The following is a 26,936-nucleotide window of genomic DNA, read 5'->3' on the forward strand; positions in this document are numbered from 1 at the left end:
CTGGGAAGATGCCACATAGCTCCCAAATACATTTTATCACTTCTATAATATCTTTGTATGCCTAGGCCTTTTAGTGGCAGATGCTGCGACCATCATATGCACTGAGTGCTGTGCAGAAGTGCCTTAAAGGCAACTGTCTGTATGTAGTTTCATAATTGAAAGCAGTCTTGCTGCAAAGCACATGGCACGTGGCTGCAATGGCAGTGGCTCCTTGTTCTCATTGTTTTCCTGAGTCTTGTGTAAGATGTGCCCATCTTACCTCTTCTCCAAAGTGTTCATGTTTTCCAGCCCTTGGTTTACAACACAGACATCTGCAGCATTGCAAGCTTCCTAATAATAGAGTCTAGAGGCATGTATGAACACCCTCCTGAATCTCAGCAGTGGATAATCTGCATATCATCTTTATGTAACCTGCAGATATACTGACTGCTTTCTTGAAGTAAATGCAGTGAAAGTAGTTAAATGAAGCTGTGTTGTTGTTTGTTTGTTATTCTCTCAACAACAAAATTAAGGGAGATAAATTAACGGACAAGTTAACTGATGGTGCACATCATAGATTTACATCAAATTTCACCAGTTTGTATCCCAATTGAACACAGACATGGCTTGGGCTACCGTGGAGACCAGGAGCCATTTAGCACCCTGCAGTGTAATGTGGGGCTCAGGTAAAGGTTTCTGCTGTGTCTCCGTTGCTTTTGTATTAGAGCTGAGTCCTGAACCTCATCTAAAATTGCCATCTGAAATCCTCCACGATACAATCCTCCACACTCTACACACTACACGAGGCAGACCTTCTGAAAGACCTTTCAGGCTCTAGGGAAGAAGGGATTTTCCCCCTGCTTAATGAGAAGTGCTGTTACTTGCAGTCGAAAACAAAATGACTGATTCCTGGCGGCATGCCGAGAGGCAGGGCTGTAACTGTGCGTGGAAGGTGTGTTTCTCTCAGGGCTGACGAGCACCGCGAACTGGAGAGGATAACGCAGTGAGCAGCTCATTCAATTGCACTTTGTTCTGCCTGGCAGCCACTGCCGTGCCCTCAGCGCTATTTCCCTCTCGATCACGAGCCGAGGCGGGTACGAGCGGCGTTCCCGCGGCCCGCCCCCTGCTCGAGGCCCGCCCCGCCCCCGCCTGCTGTCGGCGCGCCGCAGCGCTGCCTGTGGCTCCCGCGGCCGGCGCTCGGCGGGCGCTGCCTGGCGCCGCCGCTGGGGCTGCTGGGTTGGGGCGCTGCGCCGCGGCCCGCCTCCGTCCCGGCCTTGCCGCCGTCCCGCCCTCCAGCCCGGCTCCGCCGTCGCGTCTCGGTGCTGGGGGTGCCGCCGCCACGCCGGCCCCGGCAGCCATGACGACGGAGGACGAGATCATCCGCATCGCCAAGAAGATGGACAAGATGGTGCAGAAGAAGAACGCGGTGAGCCAGGGCGGGGCGAGGCGCGGTCCCCGGCCGGCTCCGCACTGCCTTCTCTTAGCGGGCCCCGCTCGGCCCACGGGGGCTGCCGCCGTCCGGGAAGCTCTGAGCGGCCACGCGGCGTTCGGGGGCGGCCCCGGGAGCCCTCAGCCTGGCGGCGGGGTCGGGGTAGCTTCCCCCGGCCCGGCTCCTCGCGTCCCGCCGCCGGGAGAGGCGGGCTCGGTGTGCCGGCCCGCAGAGGTGTCCGCGCTGAGCCCGGCGGAGCAGGCGGCGGCCGGCTCGGGTACGCGGCCGGCAGCTGGGTGGGAAAGGCGCGGGCGGGTTTCTCCTCCGAATACATTGTTTTCGTGTAGGAGCACTGACGGTGAGGCTTCAAAGCCGTGAAGGTGGCTGAGCAGCCCTGGTCCTGCTGGCCACGTCTGTGTGGGCAGAGTTCTGAAGCACACGTGGGCTGAGCACCAAACCTCCCTCCCCCCTTTATCAGGCCAAGTGCCTGATACGGTGACACACAAAGTAGCATACAAGTGACAGTTAAAAACTGTGTGATGCTTCAGCAATATTTATTTTTCCTGCAAAAGAAAAAAAATCAAGTACTTACTAAGGCTTGCATATTTGTAGCATTACTGGTTGCAGTAAAGCAATGAAACTTATCTGGTTCCCACTGACTGGACCGAGTTTTGTATAGCCAACAGCAGCACCAGATACTTTAAGTAAGGTTGGTAGAGGAGGGACGGCAGCTTGCAGCACTTGCACCTAGGTGCTGAAGTTCTGGCAGCAGTCTCCTCACAAGCGGAGGCTCACATCCCTTTGCTCTTAGAAAACTAATCTGCAAGCTCCTCGTGATACAGTAACACTCAGTTTCTTCCTTTCCCCTTCCCCCCTTGAACTTCTAAGCACAAAAGGATTCATTGTTTCGCTTTCCCAGCTCTGATGTTGGAGTAGTGTATCAGAGGACATCCAGTCAGGACGCTGGATACAGGAAAGCTGGGACTGGACTCTCTGTGTTGAGAAGGGACAAGGGTTAATGATTTTACATTAAAGGAGTGTAGCTTTAGATTAGATGTTAGGGGCAAGCTCTTTACTCAGAGGTAGTGAGGCACTGGTACAGGCTGCCCAGAGAAGCTGTGGTGCCTCATCCCTGGTGGCCAGGTTGGATGGGGCCCTGGACAGTCTGAGCTGGTAGTGGCAACCCTGCCCACAGCAGGCAAATGGAACTAGATGGGCTTTAAGGTCCATTTGAACTCAAACCTTCTGTGATTCCGAGAAAAACATGTTGACTGCTTGTCAAAACATGTTGAATGTTTGAATACCATGATAGCGAGAATAGTGAGATACAGTCAATTCAGTGTTATCTAGGAGGCCTCTGGCAACAGAAGGCAAGTGACACTGTCAGACAACATGGGAATGGCCACCAGGGCACTGATCCCATGGATGCTCCTGGTGACTGACCATCATGTATTTCTTGGGGATTTGGGAGGCTTAGGGCTATAACTCCTAACAGCAGCCGGGGACATGCCCATGCTCTGATGTGTGTAAGCAAATTATCTCACAGCTGCAGAGAGTGGTACCATGTCCATGGGGCAAGCCTCAGTGGGACGCTGCCAGGGAGGTTCAGCTTGGATATTAGGAAAAATTTCCTAAATGTGTGTTGACACATTGGATCAGGCTGCCCAGGGGAGTGGTGGAGTCATCATCCCTGCAGGTGTTCAGGGAATGTGGAGATGTGGTACTGAGGGATATGGTTGGTGGGCATGGTGGGGGTAGGCTGATGATCGAACTAGATGATCTTAGAGGTCTTTTCCAACCTTAATGATCCTATGATTCTAAAATGAACAGGAAACCTTTCTTTATGCTGCCAACATGCATTTTAGTCTGAAACACTTTTTTTGTGTTTCACTATACATTTAGTGTGTGTCTTTGAGAATGATTTGATGACACCCATCAATAAAAAAGGCTTTGATGCCATTTCTCTCTGAAGTTGTCAAGAGCCCGATGGCAGGAAACAGTCTGCTACACAGGGAGGCTCTGTGCCTGTGACAGAGAGCTGTGCGGCGTTTCTTTTGATGGGATGAAAAGGCAGTCAGAGCAGACATCCATCCTGAGTCACGTTCTTTGTGACTTGCTTTAATGAAGGGTTTAATTGTATCTGGGCAGATTTCATAACTATTTTACTGATGTGGTGCACAGAGTTTTTTTTTTTTAGGACAAAATAACGATGCAATTTTGTGTATAATACACAGTAGATACATATTCTGCTATTACTTCAGGTGCCTACATTTTTGAGATACATGTCACTACTTCTTCAGAATTATTGGGATATGGTTAAAATGCATATTGTACCCTCCTGTAGCTCTCGTTTGTGTGTAGGTACACTTCTTCCACTAAGTTACTTTGATGAATAAGTATAAACAATGAGGTTGGATGATAAAACAGTTGAGTAAGTTCAGAAAAGAAAACAAGAAGTTGTCTGTGTCAATAAATGTTTGTTTCCTGGAGTAGATCAGATGTATAACTGTGTAAGTCTGCCATATTCATAAATATATTACATTTTCTGTAGCCTGAAGCCTAACTTTAAACTATACACGTAGAGCACGTTTCTGTTGTTATGATTTGATCATCTAAGGGAGGCTGAGAAGGATAATCTGCTAAATGCGTAGATGAAAGTTAAGGTAAGCTGGAAACCACCTGCAATGGGACCCTGTCTTTCAATTCCTATAAAATTACAGAAATGCTTTGCAAAAAAAGATTTATAATCATCTTTGTAGTGTGTTTTTGTATGGGGACTGTTGATCACAGCCTGCACCTCTGATTGACCACCTGAGGCGAGCAATGAATCAGCCGTGGGAGAACAGGTGAAGGCAATTCACCTGTGCTACTGGAAGGGGTGGAGCCTGGCTCCACCTCTCCTAGACCCCATTTAAGGGCTGACTGCCACTGAGCAGGAATTTCTTCCTGGCAATTGTTCCTTGCAGAGTTTACTGTGAGCCTATGATACTGGTGAGCTGTTTCCATTTATTTTGATTAACTTTTCTCTGTTATGATTTTACTAAGCCTAACATCTGCATACCTATTGATTGTACATTTATTGGTGGTGCAGTTTTTAATTCAGATTTGATTGTAAAGCATCTATTATTTAGTACATTTAATGTAATTGACTAGAGAAGAGTTAAGGATTAGAAAGCATCAATGCATTACAAATTTTGAGAATGTGAGGGCATAACATGTAGAGAACTACTGTGTAAAGAGTGCTTCATTTCTTTTTTCTTATTGCTAGTTGTGTGGCTTGCTCACCTGCTGTATGTCAAGCTGTTTTGGAAGGTGTTTAGGTTGGAAATAATAAAATTGTTCTGGTACCTGCAGTTAAAAAAAAAAATTAAAGGGAAATTTTGAATGGAATGTATTTCTAAGATGAGATGAGAATCGTGCTGTAATTCCTACTTTGCATTACAGTATCACTGCTGTGCTATACCAATATCCTGAGTTTATTTTGAAATCATGTACTGTGCAGTTTGCTAATAAGTGAATTACTTTGGAGGTAAGTGTTACTGGATTGTCTTTTGGAGAAGGACATCTTTTTTTTCTTTCTTTTTTTTTTTTTTTTTGTAATACAGTGCTTATTTTTGGCTAAGAAAATTTTCTTGAATTTGATTTTATTTTGTGTTCTTAAAGCTAATGAACTTGTTTTAATCAGTGGTTGCGTAGGGGAAAAAAACGGAAAGCATGCATGTGAGTGGAAAGAGAAGGATATGGATTAGCATGGTAGTTCAGTTTGGAGAAGCCTTGTATTTTGTGGACAGAAGTTAAGACTTTTTTCTGTAACGGTGAAATAGAAGAGCTTTGGTTTCATGAGTGAATTGGGTTTGTGTAAGGTGGGAATTAATTACATTTTTGGTTTTAGCTGCTTGTCACTCGCAAGAAGTTGTAGCAGAACTTGAAAGCATTCCAATCTGTGTCTGTTTGAATGTGATGCTGAAAAAAAAAACAAACCTGAAACTTTTGTTTTTCTCAGCCTCTTAGTGGTTGTTTTGTGTGTTATCTTTAGTGGTTAAATTGTAAAATGGTGCGGGTGCAGCAGCAGATTACTTGAGTTCCCTTGCAACAAGTGTGAGAAGCTGATTGGGGAGAACTTAAAAGGAAGGACAAATGCAAATGAAGATATGCAAAATGTATATTTTAAGTATGGAAAAGCAAATATGGTGATATGGGATATGTTGAGTGACAGGTAAAGAAAAATAAGGGAATTGAATTTTAATGAACTGAAAGAAGGGGATTTGGGGGTTTGTTTCCAAACAAATTTAAATTAAAGGAAAAAAAAAAAGGCAGAGATGTGATGAAGTTAGCTCAGGTACAGTGGCCTCTTGTGAGAGAAGTCCTTTGCTGCCTTGCTCTCCTTAAGTCACAGGTTGAGAACCAGATGCATTTGAATAGCAGGTGTGACTTAGTTTTTGTGAGGCTGCTGTCCTCTGCTGGGCAGCCCTGTGTGTGGTGAGGAGTGGGTGCTGCAGAGCTTTGCTGAAATAGATGAGTAAATTCTGAAGCATGTTGCTCACATATTTGAAAACTTTTAAGTAAGGCCAGCATGGCAAATGAATGACTTGTTAAAGTAGTTGTGTGTATAGATAGCTAATCTGCTACTAATTAATTACTATTAATTGCAGTCTCTGAAATGGACTCATCTATCTTGAAGATTGCTGCTCATACAGTATTTGTTTGTACCTTTCCTTGTCATAGCAGTGCAAAAGGAATAAAGAGCCACGTGGGAGTCATATAATAAACAAATGTATTGGTTCAGATGTTGTAGTGTGTTGGGATGGTCTCTGGCTTCCATTTTGGAAAAAGTTGATGCTTGGCCAGTGTGATGTAGAATGAATACTGTTATCCGTCTGCACCAACCTATGTGATTTAATATACGTAATTTCACTGAATTAAAGTGAGTAGTTGAAAATAAGCCTTCTAAGCAAGTCTTGTGCAGCTTTGTTACTGGAGCACTTGTTAGTAAACCTGCTTACATGGATGTCTCTTTCTGTGGTGGACATTAAACCGGTGTCTAGTAAAACAGACACACTAACCACTCTAAATACAGATAGGGAAGTTAGTCATAACAAGCTGTGTTACTGATAGACTCTGCAGAGTTTCTTAATTCCAAGTTCTTGTTCTCAAACACGTGAGGTTCGTCACTGTAGTGTGCTGTTGTTTAATTTATGATAAGTGACATGCACCTGAGGACATCATTGAGAGGATGTGTGGTGGTTAAGAAGCAACTTACAGAATACAGTGACTGGCATTTGAATTATACAGGATTAAACTTCTCTGGTCTTTCAGTGGAAACTGTGAATTCTGAATTCATGTTGGTTAATTTTTAGAGTTGGTGAATCAGAATGTTACTTTTCCTGGGATTTTTCTGTGGGTAAGTTGAAAGCTGATGGTATGGATCCAATCTGGGACTTTAAGACTAAGAATATGCTGTTGGTACTATATTTGAAGTTCTTGATTCCTACTGACTTGACTTTTTTTTTTTTTTTTTTTTTGATTTTGCAGGCTGGAGCTCTTGATTTATTAAAGGAACTTAAGAATATTCCCATGACCCTTGAGTTATTACAGGTACAACTTCTTTTGTTTTTATGTTGCAAAAATTAACTCCATAATAATGAAAGTGAAGCCAGCAAATTTGGAAGGTTGCATTATTTAAATAGATTCATGTGGAGAAAGGTCTTGAAGAATTGTTGCTATTTTGGCTAAATAGTATTATTTCACTATGATTTAGGGCTCTGAAGTGCTTTCTTCCAGCAGCAAGTTATTGAAGTTGACCTTTGATTTGAAAATAGTGGATGTTGTCATGGTGGAGCACTGTTCATAGATTTCCCTTACGTGCACTCTTAATTTCTTGTTAATACAAGTGTGATATGTTTCCTTATTTGATGAAGGATTATGCACCTGGTAAGAGGTCCTTCTTTTATGTAGTTAGTTCTGTTTCTGGACTGTAATTGAGGAGAACCATCGTTCATACCTTCTGGTAGGTTTGTGTTTCTTCATTGCCCGTTTAAACATGTACTTGCCAGTAGTGTAATTCTATAGTTAATTACAGTACCAATTCTGCATCCTTTGTATGGGGTGTGGTGGTGTGGGACAATCTCTCTCTCTTACATGCATTACAATCTCATTCTGCTTATCTCTTACATCTCTAACATTACTTTTACAAATCCTTTCAAAAAAGCATATCAGTGATCTTTATTTACATGTAAAGTTTTAGAGTTGATTATATAGTTCTGCAGTGATCAATCTTTGTCCCAAACTAACTGGAGATTACCCATTTCTGAAAATTTGCAAATAGCAGAGGTTAGCAAAAGTTCAGGGTTTTTTTTGCTGTGGTAGGCACTTAAACTGGAAAAGACTGAAAAGTAATTTTGTCTTAAGTGACATTTAATTTGCAGATGCAGGATTATCTGGAAAGATCTAAGCAGTGTCAGTGTTGCCTATGTTTTTGTATAATGTATTTCAGCACATTATTAGTACTAGTGATTGCCATTTAATATTTGCAATTTTAATTAAAATTTCACCTTTTTGCATGAATTAGTGTATCTCATGACCCTGTACTCTTTTCCCCTTCAGACCTTGAGGGTCTGAATAAAGTAGGTAATTGATTCTTATTCAGTTGCTGTGTAAACTTTTCTTAGTAATGCTATAAACAGAGATGACTCTTAATCTTGATAAATTTCAATTTAGCTGTCTGTGTTTTAGGGTACTTGTGTCACACTAGCTCAGTTTATATGGGGTTGCATACTAATTCTGTCCTGTTTTCTGTTCTATTTGAAATAAGCTTATTTATTCCCATCTACATCACATAGATCTATTTTAAACGTAAAATGTTCTAATAAAGGATTGGTTTTAATCTGTATTGGCAGATTAAAGAAAATTTCTCTGTTACAGTAGGTCTAAAGGGATCAACTGTTTTTTGTCTACTCTTACTTGGTAGACTAACTGTAGCTTAGTCAAGTTTTTCTGAAGCATCCATTCCTGTATCCAAAACACTTGTTTGGCTGCATAAGATTTCATTTAGACTGAAATTTGTGTTATTTTTGCTGAGTTCAATAAATATGTGAAGTCTGCTGTATGTTTTCCAGTAGTCTCCTAAAATTGCTTAAGCAATGGAGGATTTGGAAGAATGATTCAAATGTGGAGTGATCACACTCTCGGCTCTGCTAGTTGGTGGTCATTTGTGTGCTAATGTCAAGGGGGATGACAGTGAGAGAATTGGAGCACTAACTTCCTCTGTGTAGATGGAGGTATTGACTGATATATTCAAATGGACATGAGGGAAAACCATTTCAAAATTGTTTACACAGAGAAGAGCACTTCTGAATGATAGCTTCATTATTCCTTTGCAGTAAGAGAAGTGACATCTCATCTCATAGCATGACTGTCACTTTAGTCTGAACTGGGGACAATTTACAGGTGCATGGGGTGGGAAAGTGCACTTCAGCAGTTTGGGCTAGTGCTTGTGGCATGAGTCTGTCTTATTGGACTTTTGTCACAGTAAGATGAAGCAGTTACACACAACACAATCTGTTTCACATACAAGTTATGTGTAAGCTTGCTTACCTGTGTGAACAGCCAGTAGCTCATGTATTTATTATCATGGGATTTATTAGCAGCTGCATAATAATAAGTACATTGGTCTTCAGATCCTTATTGTAGGTAGTGCACAGCTAGACAGTGAGTGAGGTAGATGTCTTCATTTGAACCAGCAGATTTTACTGGAAATTGCACATGTGCAGGTGCACACCCCTACATGAAACTGAGCTGTGAAATGCAGTCCTTGTTAGTTACTTGCCAGTTCACTGGCAAGCCATGGAGACCTGGGAAGCTTGATGTGGTTATTCTCAAGAGCTTTATTTGTCAATCTTTTGGGCCAAGTTTTCCAAATTCTGTCTTATTACCTCATTGCAATTTGAAGTTGGTAACATCTCTGCTTGCTTTAGTGATTGCTGTTCTTCCTCAGCTGCTTGGCCTAGCTGTTAAGCCTCCAGCCTGAATGATTTGGTGGAGAGAGAAAACAGGTGTTTATGCAAGTCTGAGTTTCTTTACTATTCAAAAATAGAACACAGTAAATGCAAACAAGTGCTGAGAAATATGAAGTAGGGAAGAGTGATTGACTTGAACAGAGGAGAGTTTTTTAAATACCTGCACATTATAAACTTATAAAAAAGAGTTTCAGGTGTTAAATTGGACTAGACAGAAATACAAGAGTCTTTGACTTGAAATGATTCTTACAGTAGCAGTTCTCTAGGCTGGAAGACTGAGGAAACTTCAAATGCTGATAGCTGATGTGTAGTTGTATTCACCAAATGACTGCTCTAACAATGACCTTTTGTGATTGCTTACATGAGTTTTCAGGTAAATAAATTAGAGGATCATTCCCAGTTACCAGTAAAGGGTAAGTTTTTTTTTGTTGTTGTTGTTAGGTATATTTTTCTCATTCAAACAACAGTTTTATGGAGTTCAAAATGTTACTTTCCTAATCTAAAATTAATCATAGGATCATAGAATGGTTTGGACTGGAAGGGACCTCAAGGATCATGAATCTCCAACCCCCCTACCACATGCAGGGCCACCAACCTCCCCATTTAATACCAGACCAGGCTGCCCAGGGTCCCATCCAACCTGGCCTTGAACACCTCCAGGGATGGGGCATCTACAGCCTCTGGGCAGCCTGTGCCAGCCCCTCACCATTGTCATAGTAAAGAACTTCCCCTGATATCCAACCTAAATCTTCCCTCCTTCAAATTAAAACCATTTTCCCTTGTCCTGCAGTTATCAACCCTTTCAAAGAGTTGACTCCCCTCCTGTTTATAAGCTCCTGTTAGGTACAGGAAGGCTGCAGTGAGGTCACCCCACATCCTTCTCTTCTCCAGAAGGAACAAGCCCAGCTCCTCAGCCTGTCTTCATATGGGAGGTGCTCCAGCCCTCTAATTATTTTTGTGGATAATATCCAGCAGTTGATCAATTCTGCTCTGTTTAGGTCTTTGTGTGATACTTAACTAGTTGCTAAAGCATATGTATAATCAATGAATATACAGATGTTGTAATTAAGAAATACACAAGAGAGTTTGGCTAAGCAGGTTATTATACCAAAAAGAATAGATAAAGGGCTTACCCTTGTCCTGGGCTAGCTGTAAAATTCCAAAGGAGGGATCTCCAGAAGAGATCCTTCCCCACTGGTAGCCAGCTCTTAAATAGGTCTAGGAGAGGTGGAGCCAGGCTCCACCCCTTCTAGCAGCACAGGTGAATTGCCTTCACCTGTGCTCCCAGGGCTCACTCATTGCTTGTCTCGGGTGATCAATCAGAGGTTCAGGCCATGATTCAGCAGTTCCCATACAGCATATCATGAAAAGAGCGTGTAGGCAGCTATAAAGAAATGCCAAATAGCTGCCCATGAGTGAAGTCCTTGGCCTGTGCTCACTGCTCAGCCACGAGGGGGGAAGGTGAAATGGGGAAGAACTTCTGCATCTGTTTGGCGCTTTCTGTTAGTGTGGATGTGCACAAAGAACATCTTGAGAAACCTTAGTTACAAGTGAGTAGCCATCTGTTTTCTTCAGTCTAAAATATGTTCAGAACTATGTTCAGACCTGGGATTTTGATGTACCTCCTTTGCTGAAATATCTACTGAAGATTTCAGTATGTTTCCAGTCGTTTAGCACATCCAGAGTGCCTAGAGAAGTGTTCTGTGTGGGCTGTAAGGGGTAATTTTCAGAAACAAATTATTTCCTTTTTTAGTGTAATGCTTAGATTTAACTTCTCCTTTAAAGGAGAAGATATTTATGACAAACCACTGCAAAAATAAATAGAATAAATCATACTTAGTGAGTCTGGCCATTAATAAATGCAGCAAAGCTAGGCATCTTAAGAACAATGTAAAAATGTAGTAATCAGTCAAGATATGATATTATAGTACAATACTTGTGCAAAATACTTCTTTCCCAAAACTGAAAGTGTGGAAGTGTTCTATTTTTTTATATTAAGATGCTTGCTGAAAATATTGTAAAATGATACTTTTACTGCTGTTTATCTAAATTTATGTCCATGAGGACATAAGTTATAGATCTTAAAAGGAGGGAGGAAAAAAAAAAAAAATCTTGAGTAGCTCATAAATATCATCTTCACTCTATAGGTGGCAGTAGAGCCAAAGCTTTAAAGCCCATTGTCAGCTTGGCCTTTTGAGAAGGATAAGCTTTTCTTATTGTTTCTACCTAAACGCAGAAACCTCTGTGCTTAAAATTTTAATAAGTGTCAGTATTGCTAAAATGACTGGGACCTAAAACACGATCACTCCCAACATGACAGGTACAGCTTCTTCCATAGTCAGAAAATGGGAATTTGAAAAATATGAAGTTACTGAAACATTTAGCAAGTTTCTGGTCATGCCAAATATAACTGCAGTCATTGTGTCACAGGAAAATAAGATTTTGTGATTATAACCTTTACTAAAGTTTTTTTTTTTTTTTTTTAAACTTTAAAATGTGTAAAAGACTTTCACGTTCTTAGGTAGTCTGGATGCCACACTTAGTTTAGGTCAGTAGTTTGTAGAGTTTCTTTGAAGTGGTTTAAGGACAGAAATACTTGGTCCAATTTCCCTTAACTCTGAACTTCTGTGATGGAGACAAATGGTAGTGTTGTATTTCTTCGTAAAATGCACTGTGTGTTTTTAAAAAATGTTCTGTAAAGGCTTGCAGCATTTCATCCTGATAGTCATGAAGATAAATAAAAATACATCTTTTTAAAATAAAATTGTCTAAAAAGCAGTTTTAGAAATGTTAATTTGATCAATTATCTTCATGCCACTTTTTATAGCGTGTATTTCATTTCTGTTGCAGACTACCAGAATTGGAATGTCAGTGAATGCAATACGCAAGCAAAGCACAGATGAAGAAGTTACTTCTTTAGCAAAATCTTTGATCAAATCTTGGAAGAAACTGTTAGGTATGGCACAACCTTTTCTTTTTTCTTTAAGGAAAAAAAGACCTGATTTTGTGTATTACAACTATGTGTGGACTTGATAAAAATCCTTACGCTTCCATTCTTCAGAAACAGTTGTGCTGTTGCTTAAGTATTGAATCTATCTGTGCTGAGGTAGGTTTTTGGTTTTTTTTTTTTTAACCTCTTTGACTGCCACAGATGATTACTGTGAAAATACAGTCAGAAGCAAAGTTAATATGCATTGACTAGTGCTGACAAACAGTAGGAAACCAGCTTCTGCAACATGACTCATTTCTCAAACCTTGCTGCATGCTGTTGAGTGAGCAGTATTGTACTGCAGTATTAAAAGCTAAAAAGCCTTTTCTTGACTATTTCCTCTGTCAAACGTAAAAGGTACTCTGAAGAATTCATGCAGAACCTCATGTGAAAGTGTGTACCCTTTGAAGCTTGGTTATAAACTCGTTTGTAAAGAGAAGAAACTAAAAAAAAAAAGTTTAAAATACTGTTAGAGATAGTGAATGTTTCTCTAATTAAAACTGTACTTTGTAAAACCTTAATAGTTTTAGAAAATTCTTTCATTTCCATTACTGCAATGAATGCAGTTACCAAAAGCTTTCTGTTAACAGGGTTTTGTATGAGGATATCTTGTAGCACTTACTGTATTTGAAATGACTTAAATCTTAAGCTGTCTTCTAGATAGTTGTATCTAATACAGCATAGTATTGTACTCAATTGTGTTTATTTGTATCCCAGTTTAGATAAATTAAGCTTCAGGAGGCTTAAGGTTTTGAAATAGGAAACAGTTTGTATGATTTTTCTACTGATTTAAATGTTTGATATTCTCTAGATAAATGTGCTAAATACATGCCTCCCATTTCATTGCCAGCCTCAGTCAACCTCAATTTATCCATTTTGTTAGCCTCATTTTATCCCAGTTAGCTGTGTTATCAGTCATGAAGCATTAGCAAATATTTTATGACTCCTTTTGTAAATGGCATAGAAATGTCTTTGTTTCAATTAGACAGTGCCTTGATATGTAAAAAAAGGAGAAATTGTGAGAGTTCTTATAATCTGCTTTTCAATAATTTGTACATCCTCGTAAGCGACAGCTTCTGTACCGGAGATATTTTTTAACACTTTTAAACATTAGATAATTCTAATTAGGCGAGTAATAGTAACTCTTCTTGGTGTCACTACCCATTGAACAAAGGGATTACTATTTGTTTAAGATAACAGAAATAGTCTTCTGCTTGATTTTCTGTAATGTCTGAAGTCAGGCAAATTTGTGTTAATATATTGTTAGCTGTGGCCGACTGATATTTAACTGTTCAAACACTGTGAAACAATTCCTCAACCTCTGAGTGTGTTCTTGCTATGGAAAACTGGAATAAGTCTGTGGTGTCTGATGGTAATGGTAGGTTCATCAAAGTATAGATTGCAGCTGAAAAAGGTTTTCCTTCCCTTCTGCAGAGGGGCCTTCTTGCTCATTCCTGTACTGAAGAGGTCAGAAAAGGGAACTCAGGAGTTGTAAACTAAACATTTTGTTTATTTCTTCTGAGTTCTTTTCAACTGTTGGTTTCTTGATCCAGCTCTTTTGCAGTTCTTGCAAACGGATTGTAGCAGTAGCACACAGCTGGGGAAAGGTGGAACTTTAAAAGGTGCCCCTTTTAATGGTTTGCTACATTCAGATTGTTTTAAGACAATTGTGAGAATCTACCTTTAGGCCGCGTACATCAGGTGATCTCAAATGTGTGAAGAACTGGAAAGTAAATAGCAAATATTTGACTACAGTCAGAACTGTGTATGTTCTTCCTGGGACAGAGAGTTTGTTACCTTTATCTTACTCTAAATTTTGTTACGGGGCAGACACTGCTGCATGTACACGATTGTGCCAGGTCTGTTACACTTATGGTTATGCATGTACAGAACAAAATCAAACTATTTTTGAAAATACAGCACTCTTTGTATTAAAATCTGACATAATTACATTCTTGTTGATGACAATGTAGAGTGTATAATAAAGCACGGTAGGTCAAATGTTTCACCTCTTGTTTCATTGGTTGGTAATTAGAACTTCCAGAATTACAAGACTTATTTGGGCTGCATGACTTACTGGGTGGGAATTTTACGAAGTAATCTTATTCTGTTTTATCATTAGTTTTGACTTTCTCAGAAGAATACGAAATACCCTATGTTGAGCTGCTTGAGAAATCAGTTTCGATTATGCTGTTTATAGTGCATGTAAAATGGTATGGATCAAAGATGGCAACAGAAGCGGACAGCTGTTAATCATACCAAGCATTGTACTCAGATCTGAAATCTTTGTGAGTTATTTTTATAAATGATATTTTGAATTTAGGAAAGAATCTTTGTTCAGGCTGCACGTACTAAGTTGAATGCTTTCGGAATTTATGTTTCAAGGGTGCATGGGAAACTAGAAATCAAAATAAGGTTGTGAATCACCAGAGTTTTAACAGATTTTTTGGCTTGCTTAAAACTATGCTGGGTTACAAATGGTTTTTCAAGTGAGGTCAGAAGCTGCCCAGCAGAGGGCTCCTAGGCAATATCTGGAGTGAGTCACTGCGTGAGCTATAGTGAAAGATTGCTTTCAGATGTTGCTATAAAAACGTTAAACCACACATCCTAGTTGGTCGCAATTTACATGAAGAAGCAAATTCTGTTCTCAGAATAAAATAACACTGTGTCATAACATGGAGTTTGCAAGGAGTTACTATTTTGCCAAGTACTTGAGTATGTAGATTGTTATACAGATGAATCAATGGATATCAATTTTTTGGATATCAATTGGTATCAATTCAAATATGTGTGTGTGTATATATATTTGAAGAACTCCTCATAACCAAAATTTTATATATATGTGTAGAAAAATCACTAATTTCTTACTAAAATCTAAGGGTATACAGTGAAAAAGAATGTCTAGACCTTTAAGTAGATTTAACCTCAGTCAGCTTATGTACTGGGTTGGAAATGCAGAATTATTGGACAATAATCTTAAGTGTAAGTCTGATCCTGTATTGCCAGGGAAAAAAAAAAAAAAAAAAACCACCCAAAAACCAACCACAATACAAATGTGTCAAGTGCACTTTGAAATGTCAATTTAAAATCAAAAAAGTCTGTCTTAAGCATGCCTGAGCAATTTTGTTTCAATGTTACCAAGTTAACACTAGCCAGACTATGCAGAAGTCTTTTATTCAGTTGAGTTTGCGTATATGATCCTCTGTTATTTCAAGCTTAGTTTTGATTCTGCTGGAGCAAATCTGGTACAGTCTAAGACTATCTTACAGATATGGTAATGCTGTCATTAGGTTTAGTTATTCATGTACATCTAAAAACTTACTGGCCGAATTCAAATTTTTATTGAGGAAAATAAGCTCCTAAATTACAGTCCGTGTGCAGAAATAGTGTTTACTGTTAAGTATAATATGTCTATTTATAAGATAGCAAGTGCAAAAGTACTTTTAGAATACCTCTTCTTTTACATGTCATGTGTGAGCTGTAGAATCATCTGATTTGGAAAAGATCACAGAATGGCCAGGGTTGGAAGGGACCTCAAAGATCATGAATCTCCATCCCCCTGCCACATGCAGGGCCAACAACCTCCACGTTTAATGCTAAACCAGGCTTCCCAGGGCCCCATCCAACCTGGCCTTGTACACCTCCAAGGATGGGGCATCCACAACCTCTCTGGGCAGCATGTTCCAAAAAAGAAAAAAAAAAAAAAAAATCAAGATCATCATGTCCGGCCATCAGGTTGACAAGCTGAGTCCCATTGCTAAACCACATCCCTTAGTGCCCTGCCCACACATCTCTTAAATGCCTCTGCTTTAGTCAGCCTGTTTCAACGATTAGCTCCTCTGTTTGAAGAAATTCTTCCTGATATACAATCTAAACCTCCCATAGCAGAACTTGAGACTGTTTTCTCATGTCCAATTATTAGGCATGTGAAAAAGAGAGCAACATCCTCCTCCTTATAACTCCCTTACAGGGATTTTTAGAGAGTAAAGAGGTCTCCCCTCAGCCATCTCATCTCTAAACTAAACTGGAGCTCAGTACCCTCAGTCACTCCTCATTAAACCTTGTTTTCTAGTCCTTCACTGACATTGCTGCTCTTCTCTGCCCCTGCTTGAGCAACATAGTATCCTTCACGTAGTGAGGAGCTCCCAACCGACTGCAATACTCAAGGTTCAGTCTCAATGATGTGGTGTACAAGGACACAATAACTACCCTGGTTTAGGTCACACTTTATCTCATGCAAGCAAGGAGCTATTGGCCTTCTAGGCTATCTCAGCACATGACTAGTTCACATTCAGCCGGCTGCTGACTAGCAGCCTCAAGTCTTTTCCTGCTGAGCAACTTTCCAGCCCCTCTTCTCCTGTTCACACTGCTGTGTGAAGTTGCTATGACCCAAGTACAGGACTCGACACTGGGTCTTGTTGAATGTTAGATAATTGGATGCAACTGGTCCCTCTGCACAGCCTTCCTACCCTCAAGTAAATTGACAGTCCTGCCTAATATGTTTTTGTCTGTCACGCTGGATGACAGTGTGCACTCCATTCCCTCATCCAGATTGGTAATAAAAATGTTAAACAAAACTGATCCAGTGCTTGCTCATAGGGGACACCACTGGTGACCGGTCACCAACTGGACTGAGCTCCATTTGCTGTGACTCTTTGAACCTGGCCATCTAGCCAGTTCTTCACCCAACATATTGTACAACTGTCCAAGCAATGAGAGGCCAGTTTCTCCAGTAGATATGGGAAACTGTCAAATACTTCACTGAAGTCAAGATATACAATATTGGCACATGTTCTCTCATCTTTTAAGCAGGTCATCTTGTTATGGGAGATCAGGTTAGTCAGGCAGAACTTGTTTTTCATATATCTGTGCTGACTGCGTCTGATCATTCAGTTGTCCTGTATGTGCTGTACGATGATATTCAAGATGGTCTGCTCCATGGCATTCCCTGGTACTGAGGTCAGACATACAAGCCTATAATTCTCTGGATCCTCCTTCCTGCCCTTCTGGTAGACTGGAGTTGTGTTTGCAAACCTTCAGTCAACTGGATATTATTTTAAATTAACTTCTGTTATTTAAAAGGAAGCAAAAGCCTCAAGTGTCTGTGTTAGTTTGTTGTTAATGGGCTTCTGAAGCAGTAGTGGCTAAAACTGAAGTTAAATTTTTCATTTCTAAAATTGATGATAATTTCAGTTTGTTCCTGGAAAAAAAAAAAAGGTTTTGTAAGTTATAATAGCTGTACAATTAAAAAAAAAAAAAAAAAAAAAAAAAAAAAAAATCATGACTCTTCAGAGGAACTTAGATAGTTTAAATTTTAATTCTAAATATTTATCTGCTTCTGTGTGTTTCCTGATGTGAATCACTTGTTTATTTGAATTTTTAAGTATATGTCACAAGCCACTTTTCCATCTTTCTTTGTTGTATTTTATGGTGGTTTGTAGTTCCCATTAGCTGTCATTCTTCCTTTGCTCCAGAGTCTGGCCACTGGATGTAAAAAAGCTAATTGGAGGAGACAAGAGACTTTCATTTCTCAAAGATAAATATTTTTTTCCCCTGTTAAACACTGTGTTGACAAAAGAACAGTATGTAATTAATAAAATAAGTAATCCGTGTTCGTGTGTGAGTTTAAGAGTAATTACTGCTTGGCACTGAACCTTCTTGATACTTTCAATGTATGATGCATAAAAGTGAGTGACTTAGTAAGAGTATTTCTACTAAGCAGAGAATGTTTTTATTTTCAGATTTATGAAGCTGGATTTAAGAGAAATATATATAAACTCTTCTCTGAGAGATTAAAGGTAGCATAGTTTTGAACGCGTATTTGCTGAAGATGGTTCAATTGTCTCAGCTGCTGAAGTTTGACCTTTTGTTTGAGACATGCTTGCATAGACTGCTCAGGTTAGAAAGAGCCATGATTTTACCTCCTACTTTACCCTCTGGTCTCATCTATACTCTGCCCTACGTAAGTGAAAGATGCAGTCAGGGTATCAGTAAATGTTCACAAGTGTTTACCCTAAGATACATACTGATATATCTGTCTAAAAACCTCTGGCAAAAATTGTCATGTGCTTAAGATGTGAGTAGATGAGGTAACGTGCATAAATAGAATATTTAAAAATGTATTTATCATGTAAGTGTTTGTAGCCATAGAGACTAGTTGTGAATGTGTGTGTTAAAAATGGATTGTGGGTTTCTTTCCTTTCTCTGTCTTTGGGTGTCATAGCAAAAATCTTCTACAGTCCATTCTGCTTACACTTTGCTTTTTTAGTGATTTTTTTTTTTTTTTTTAAATAAATACTTTGATTGAACCAGTATCTTTATTAGGATTTTTTAAATAACACTTTTAGTTTATTAAAGGCAATCACTCAGAATATATAAGGTAATATATATAATAGTAATATATAAGGGGAGTATAGATATGCACTCCCCTGTAGAGAATATTCTGGAGAATTTTGTGGACTTGCCTGGATCTCAGATTGTTTTGTAAGCATTAATTTTTGGTTACATCTGGAGATGGAATTCTTGATGTGTGCTTTAAGTGCTTGAGTAAGAAGAGACCTGAATCTGTGTGTTTTATACCACAAGTTCCCATGAGAAACATGGGGATAGGATCCTTCAGGAAATGAGGTTCCTTTTTGATACCCAGTTCATGACTGAGGCTTTTCTCTATTTTTCTTTGAATTTAGTTCTCTTTTAAAATTTGTAATAAGCTCATCCAAGTAATAACAGCATACAGAGTTAGATATGTAATGGCAGATCTATGAGGAATCTCTTTCTCCATCTCCTTCTATGGAAGGAGAAATTCACAAAAATTAGGTGAGTGATGGCAGGATGGCAGTGTCACTGGGTGCTCTCTGTAGGTAGTGGAGAAAGCAAGCCAAAGCAGGCGGCTGATTTAGTGTCAAGCTTCTTTAGAATCTTTTTTATTGTATCTTCACTGCCAGTTAAAGCAGATGCTGGACTTGACCCGAAGGATTTGAAGTGCTGACGTAGATTTTCTTTGCTGGGTTGGCAAGGGTGTGAGAGGTGAAAACTGTAGTGCAAGAGAGAGACAAATCAGAGAGTAGGAGCTAACAGCACGTCTAACTGGCTCGGAAGAAATTATCAGAGATATTGTACCACTGCTTTAAATCGATTACTGAGTGAAAGTTTCTCATGTTTTGTATTCCCAGATGGACCTTCAACTGATAAGGATTCTGAAGAAAAGAAAAAGGAGCCTGCATCTTCCTCACAAAACAGCCCTGAAGCAAGAGAGGAAAGGTACTTAAACCTTGAGGACAGGTAGCCTCGTTCACTATAAATTAGGATTAACCTGAAAAATCAACCAATTTATACATACACTTGGGCCAAAATTTTAAATATTAGACATCTTCCATGTTATTTTGTGAAATATGTACATTGTACAAAAAATGATATGTTGCTAAGAAAGAAGATCCGACTGCTGCTGATGCATTAAGAAAAGATGAAAGCCACAGGACAAGATATGGACAGTCTAGCTTTTGTTTATTCTGTCTTATCTGTCAGAGACTCCTTCCTCTCTCGATACTAGTACTGAGCTTTGAGAAGTGTAGCTTTCAGTTACAACTTTGTGGTAATTATATACGTTAGAGGTTTAGAATACTTCTTTTGTCTGTTAGCTTTTATGTTTGATAAACAGTCTTGTTCAGCACCTTTTTTTGGCAAAGACAAAATATATGTTGTCAGAAAGATGAGCCCATCTACATGGCACTTGAGGCGCTGAAAATATTTGCATAGTATCAGCAAGTCTGGTTTCTCTACGAATTTCTGCTTGTAGCAAATCTGTTTACAACAGCCATTTTCAAATTAGAATATAACCTCTAATTATTTGTCCCTTGTGTAAGAGAACACTTTCAGACTATGCAAAAGCTTTCTTAAACCATAGTACCACTTCAGTACAGTAAGCAGACTGCACATTAGTGTGATATTTCTTTACTATTTTTTAAAGTAAAGTTCCTTGAAGGGAAAAATGGTTTCATGTTAATGTAGAGAACTGAGAGTAAAAACTTACTATATAAGTAACCACATAGTGGGATTAAATACTTGCTGTTGTCTCTGTTGTGTGGAATACCCTGGTAAATATTCTGAAGACACTCTTAAAATTGTTTTGACTCTGGAGTGGTGTCTTGTATTGACTTTAGACAGCGTCTTGTGTTCTTCTATTAATATCATTAAACAGTTATAGCAAAAGATCTGTGGGTTCCCCTCAAACAAAGTGATTTGAAGAATGCAAAAAACATTTATTATTAGGTTTTTTGTTTTTTTACTTTCTTTTTTTTTAGCTGTTCAAGTAGCAATTCCAGCAGCAGGAAGGAGGAGGGTAGCGCTCCCTCAAATTCTTTCATCCCTTCTTTTCCTCGGGCTCCAAGCACTTCGGATTCTGTACGAGTGAAATGTAGAGAAATGCTCTCTGCAGCTCTCAGAACAGGAGGTGAGCTCCGTAGACAATATTTTAAGGTTTAACTGTTTCTTCCTTCTGTTCTTTTCCTGTCTCTGTTTACTGTACCCTTTCTTATGCCCAATTGTGTGTGCATACCCATAGGTCAGTTCACTCAAGATGCGATAAACTGAGTAATCTCGGCAAGATGAGAGTGTACTGAACTACTTTTTTGTTGCTGGTGATATGGGACATTTTGTGGCTTCTAATCATCTGATATCTTGTCTACAGAGAACCTTCATTACAGGAAGTTATTACCTCTGTAATTCCTCATTTGACTCTATTAATGGAAACTGCTATTTTTTGTCTCATCTCTGAGTGAGAACGTCACCATAAACATGACTGCCTTTCTTACTCTAGAGGTCCTGTGAGCCTTCAGATTCTAGATCTCGAAGGATGCCTTTCTGTTTTGATTTAACCTTGAAGTTTCATGGATATAGTCACAGTTAGTCTTAAACTGCTTCATCTTCCTGCCTTTGAGGCATCTGTGAATTGCTTGACTTTTTTTGTTGTTGTTTTGCTTTTCCCCATCCTGTACACTTGTGTGTCTTTAAACTGATGAATGATATGCTAGATAGTGAGCAAATCAACTGTTGTACTCAGTGACCTGAATTCTTTCTTATGCGTTGTTCTCATCTGCAAGAACTTTTCTCTGTTCTTAGCTTAGTGTAACCTGACTCAATGTAAGCAGACTTCCGAAATTATGTGTTTTATTCATTTCACTCTGTACTTCACTTTTAATTCACATGAATTCTGACACAGGCAGAAATCAGAGCTGACTAAAGGCCATAGACTTTTGATCCTGCAGATATGTAATTCAGAGGACAAACAAACAGATTTTTAGAAAGATGCATATGGCTTCTTATGTTTTGTAATTGTGTGTAGTTGAAACTTTCACTAGGTTTCCAAGAAATCTTTTTGTAGTGTCACCTCCTGTTTGATGTGTAAGTTGTTCATCCATAGGTCTAACGCCAGTCACAAAATATATGGTTGTTTTCTGGTTCTATGGCCTTCTGCATGAGATGAAGAAGAAACTACGTTTTTATTACTCATCAAAGTGCACCCATGTTAGAATGAGGAGGAGGAAAACACATATTGTGTCTAATTTGTCCCTGGCTGTGTTGGAAAGGCAGCTGTCTTTATGAAGAAGGGTTTGGGTTAGAAACACTAAACAATTATCTGGAGATGTTTTAGGTTGTGTTGTGTTGTCTTCAATATTGCTATGGTTCATTTCTTCTAATTTGCACATTTTATGACCATTCCCTACTTGGCATGTTTTTAACAATAATATTTTAATTACTGTATTTCTAGAGAAATCTTTCTCTTGCATGCATACAAAACATAGCTGTGTTGTGTGGGCTGAAAGAATTGATAAAACTTGATAAAGAATGTTTTCTCATTATAACAGCCTATTCTAAACACAGATGCACTGTGTTTAGAGATGGGTAATTGCCAAGCATAATAGAAGACAATGTTTTTTTTCTGTACAGCAAAGTTGTCTTTAATGTATTTCAGCTAGAGATAATTTTGTCTGAAAGATTTAAGGTAATTCTACTTTTTTTTTTTTTTTTTTACAACTCTTATTGCTCTTCATTACACTGATTTTTCTTCAAAGTCTTGTTAACAAACTTTATAAGTCAACCAATCCTTAGCAAATGAAATTCATTTTAGTTATTTATGATTTGTTTCATGTTCCAGCTTGGATCTCAGTGATATAAAATACTGCTGAGATCATCAGAGTGCTAATATTCTAATTTTTGTTTTCCTCAGATGATTACATTGCTATTGGTGCTGATGAGGAAGAATTGGGTTCTCAGATCGAAGAAGATATCCTTTGCTGGGCATCTCTGTGCTTTAGGATGAGAGTATTTAAGAACATTGATACTGTTTTAAAAAAAATAGTTCACTTAATCTGTAGATTGAGTATTTCATTTCATTTAAAACAAAAACAAGCAAACTGTGTTCAACGTGTCAGTACTGAAATTCAGTATTTAGAAAAGTACCACAAACTAAACAGAGGGATCTGTGTATGTGTGATTTCTATTTTTACTTTTAATACAGAAATTATGTTAGAAATTAAATGAGAACAAGGAACTGGGCTTATGTCCTTGGGTGATTTTTGTGAATTTTTGTTAAAATCCTATTATCCCCAAATTCATGTTTTGCCAGCTATGTGCTAAACAGTGATTAGGCTTTGGCAAGATGTGAAGTACTGTCTGCTGTGTTGAGCAGAGAGTAACTGCTGTTTGGAGATGGGAGAGTGGGGAAAGACTTTTCTTTAAAATAGTTGCTCCCCTCCAAAAAAAAACAATGCACAGTGCTCTGTTTTACTCGTTTTGTTCCTTAAATCCAAAGCACCTATTTTTCAAGAATTAAAAAACACTGATATGAAATACAAAAATAGGGTACGAAGTAGGATAGCGAATCTCAAGGATGCAAAGAATCCAAACCTAAGAAAAAATGTGTTATGTGGGAACATACCTCCTGACAAATTTGCCAAAATGACTGCGGAGGTAAGTAAAGCATAGCTCTTGAATTGGTTCCCTACTGGACTTATGTCCTGGCTGCTAACTAACTAATAAAAAATGCCTGTACTATTGAAGGAATAAGACTTTTTCATGGTTTGCACAGTCTGAATTATAGAGAGCAGAGGAAATGAAAGTGGTGTATTTTAGTGGTTCCTGAAAATGTAATTTCTCTGTGAGTCAGGTAAGCTTTCTGCCAGAATCTCTGAAATACAGAACAATGGGCCTCAAGCTCAAAGAGGGTAGACTTAGGTTAGATATAAGGAAAAAAATTCTTTCACTGAGGGTGGTGAGGCACTGGAACAGGTTGCCTAGTGATGTGATTGACACCCTGTCCCTGGAGACTTTGAAGGGTGAGACTGGATAAGCTCTTTGCAACCTAGTCTAACTATAGTGCCCCTGTTCATTGCAGGGGAGTTGGACTAGATGGCCTTTAGAGCTCCCTTCCAATCCTAAGGATTTTATGATTCTGTGGTCTGTTAGTGATGGTTTATGCTCAGGGTAGTGACTGACTTCAAGCTGCTAAGCCATTCACCCTTCTGGATATGAAACACTACCATCCACATTAGCCTGTCTTGCCATTTGCTTTTCAAATACTAGCCTCTGCTGTTATTCTCCTATGAAAGATGTAGCACTGTGCTTTTGAAGTGCATGTCCTGTTGGCATTTTTAGTGTTGATTTAAAGCTTATCTGAAATTTGACAGATTATGTCAAATGATTTTGAAGGAAACACTTTACAGTAAATAGAAGACATAAATGATATGGGAAGGAAGCTAGGAGAATTGGCCTTTGAATCAAATTAGGTTTGTTATTGAAAGAACATTTTGAGCACTTTAACAGAAGCTCCCATTCAAACAGATGCTCACTGTCTAGATTTGTTTTGATTTATAAAGAAAGTAGAAGTGAAAAATAAAATGTTATAGGAAAGAAAAATAAAAGCATGGATAGCATTTGATTTCAGTTTGTAGTTCTGCTTATGTGTTGGGTTCTGCTACTTCTCACCCTCCCCTGTACCCAGCCCCAGATAGGTATAAAGTTGTATCTAGGAGTAACAAAAATCATGACTAGCTTTGATATCAAGGAGTGGCTTTTTTTGTAGTTTATATAGAGGCCAGGAAAAAATTGATGATGGCAAAGGAATGGGGAAAGAAAAGTAGGTTGTATCTGAAGTGTATTTTTTCAGTGTTTTTATTCTACGTGTGTTTAAGTACAAATGCAGAAACATGTTTCGTGTTGTCCAGTGCTCCTTATTTGTTTTAATTACTATATTGGATCAAGGTCTCAAATTTAATGGCTATAAAACCTTATTATATAATTATATCAGGCAGATGATGTCTTAAGGGAAATGGCATTAATAGAAAATTTTGCATTCCACGTCAAGGCAGAATGCAGAGTAAAATGCTATTGAAAAAAAAGAAACAATTTTTTTTTTTTTAACTGTGCGCATAATGCTTACTATGTATTTTTGAGATCCTGCACATTGGAGCTATGGTTCACACTTCATTTTCTTTAAAACAAGAACTTCCTACTAAATTCTGCCAAATTTTGTCTGTGACAGGAAATGGCAAGTGATGAGTTGAAAGAAATGCGCAAAAATCTGACCAAAGAGGCTATCAGAGAGCACCAGATGGCCAAAACAGGAGGTACCCAAACCGATCTGTTTACGTGTGGCAAGTGCAAAAAGAAGAACTGTACATATACCCAGGTATGTGGTTATTCGGGACGTTCATTTTCCTTTCTCATAGCAGAAGCCCTGTATAAACATGGTCAGAGAAAAAAAGAGTTCATTACAAAATGGCGTGTTACAAAATGCTAACAAAATACAAAACATGGAGACAGTTGGGTCTACATAGGTGTGCTTATGTAAAGAATGTTTGTTGTATTAATTGTATTAATTTACCAAATATTTTATCTAAATTCAAGCATAGTAGTTATGTTGCCTGAAATTCTAGTTTGTGATGCTGAGTTTTTGCTAATTCTTCTGGTTTAATTGTAATAATACAGTTTTACATGGAAGAGAACTAGTTCACTGTTTGCAATGTGTAAGCCTTTTTTTAATGGAGGTAGTGAGTATGTATATATTATCATCTACCATTGGACTGATGCAGGATTCTGACTTAGAATTTTTTCTTATTATAATATACGTCCAAGAACTGTAGTGGTGCTGCAGGACATGTAGTATTTATCACAAGATTAGCTATGTTTATGGTTTATTGTTGTCTGTTAGGTACTTCAAACAGAAAGCTGTGTTTGAGTCATGAGACTTTAAGCCTTTGTGTCTGTATCCTATGTTGTAGCTTTAAAGTGTAGTTTCACCACAGATTTTTTTTCCTAGAAATATACAAACAGTTCCTATACTGTATATAGTGTATATATATATGTATATATATATGTATATATATATGTATATAGTTCCTATATGAAATTGGTATTTTACTGCTTCTAAAGTTGTCAAAACATAAGCTTATAATCACTGTATAGTCCAAACAAAATAAAGTGGTTTCAACTGGGATGCAAAGTTAACTTATATTCTTATCCAAATGTAGTTACTTGACATTAAACTTTGATTTTAAACCTTTACATTGAACACATGCTAACAAAAGTTGAACGTACTAATTTTCCTTTCCTGCTCTGGCTTTTGCCTTTGTCAAAGGTTCAAACCCGCAGTGCTGATGAACCTATGACAACATTTGTTGTTTGTAATGAGTGTGGAAACAGATGGAAGGTAAGGCTATTCAACTGTTCTGTATACCTGACAGCAGACAACCAGGCTCTGTGCTTAATTTCATGTTTTACCATAAATGACAGTTGAGTTTCTGTTGACTGTTATTTCTTAACCCAAAAATGATACTGTACATTGATATTCTGAAATAGTTTTCTAATATGAAGCTATCTGTGGCCAAAGGTGTTGAGAATGCACAAGTTCTGGCTGAGGGTAAAAGTCAGGACGTTGACTTAGACCTTGTGACATCCAGGTACAATATTATGCTTTGTCTTAAAAAGTGGTTGCAAGATAGCCACTGGATTTTCTCAGTCTTCTCCTGAGGATTTTCTAACCATTTTTAATCTCTGCTTTGATGGGTAGAATAGGTTCCTTTAGGCATTTTGGTAGGTTTCTTTTCCCTTTTATTTTCTACTCTAAAAAAAAGCGGAATATAAAAAAGAGGAAACTGCTGCCATATTCCTGTGTTGGGCTAAGTGTAATACAGTGATAATTTGCTTTCATTTCTTAAAAAAACAACAACAACAAAAAAAAAAACAACAAAAAAAGACTTCAAGAAATGGGAGTTAAAAAATGTTAAAACAACAACAGAAGTTGTCTCGGGAACGATTGTAATGAAGTAGAGAAACACTGAAATGAAGGCCTGCATAATTTACTATTTAAGATATAATATTAAGTTTAATATTGTGTGCTATCTTCGTTTTGTTAGTTTTTTTCTCTGAATAACGCTGCAAAGCATATATTAGGATTACTGCCTTAGGAGTTCTTTTATGTGTCTTGCTTTATGTTTCCTGTTACTCAATACAGATACAAGATATCTAA

At 38.5% G+C, this 26,936-nt stretch overlaps 1 protein-coding gene across 1 annotated transcript; it reads left to right on the plus strand.

Annotated features, from left to right (window-relative positions):
- Positions 1-1,336: 1,336 nt before the first annotated feature.
- LOC306945162 (transcription elongation factor A protein 1) lies at positions 1,337-26,936 on the plus strand (the record flags this gene model as incomplete). The annotated part of the gene is made up of 10 exons (XM_079533867.1): positions 1,337-1,405; positions 6,941-7,003; positions 12,274-12,379; positions 19,585-19,672; positions 20,713-20,861; positions 22,638-22,694; positions 23,223-23,380; positions 24,951-25,097; positions 26,046-26,117; positions 26,922-26,936. 10 exons carry the CDS (start codon positions 1,337-1,339, stop codon positions 26,934-26,936), a joined length of 924 nt encoding a protein of 307 aa, XP_079389993.1.

Source organism: Tetrao urogallus, assembly GCF_951394365.1.
Source record: "Tetrao urogallus genome assembly, chromosome: 3".
NCBI lineage: Eukaryota > Metazoa > Chordata > Aves > Galliformes > Phasianidae > Tetrao > Tetrao urogallus.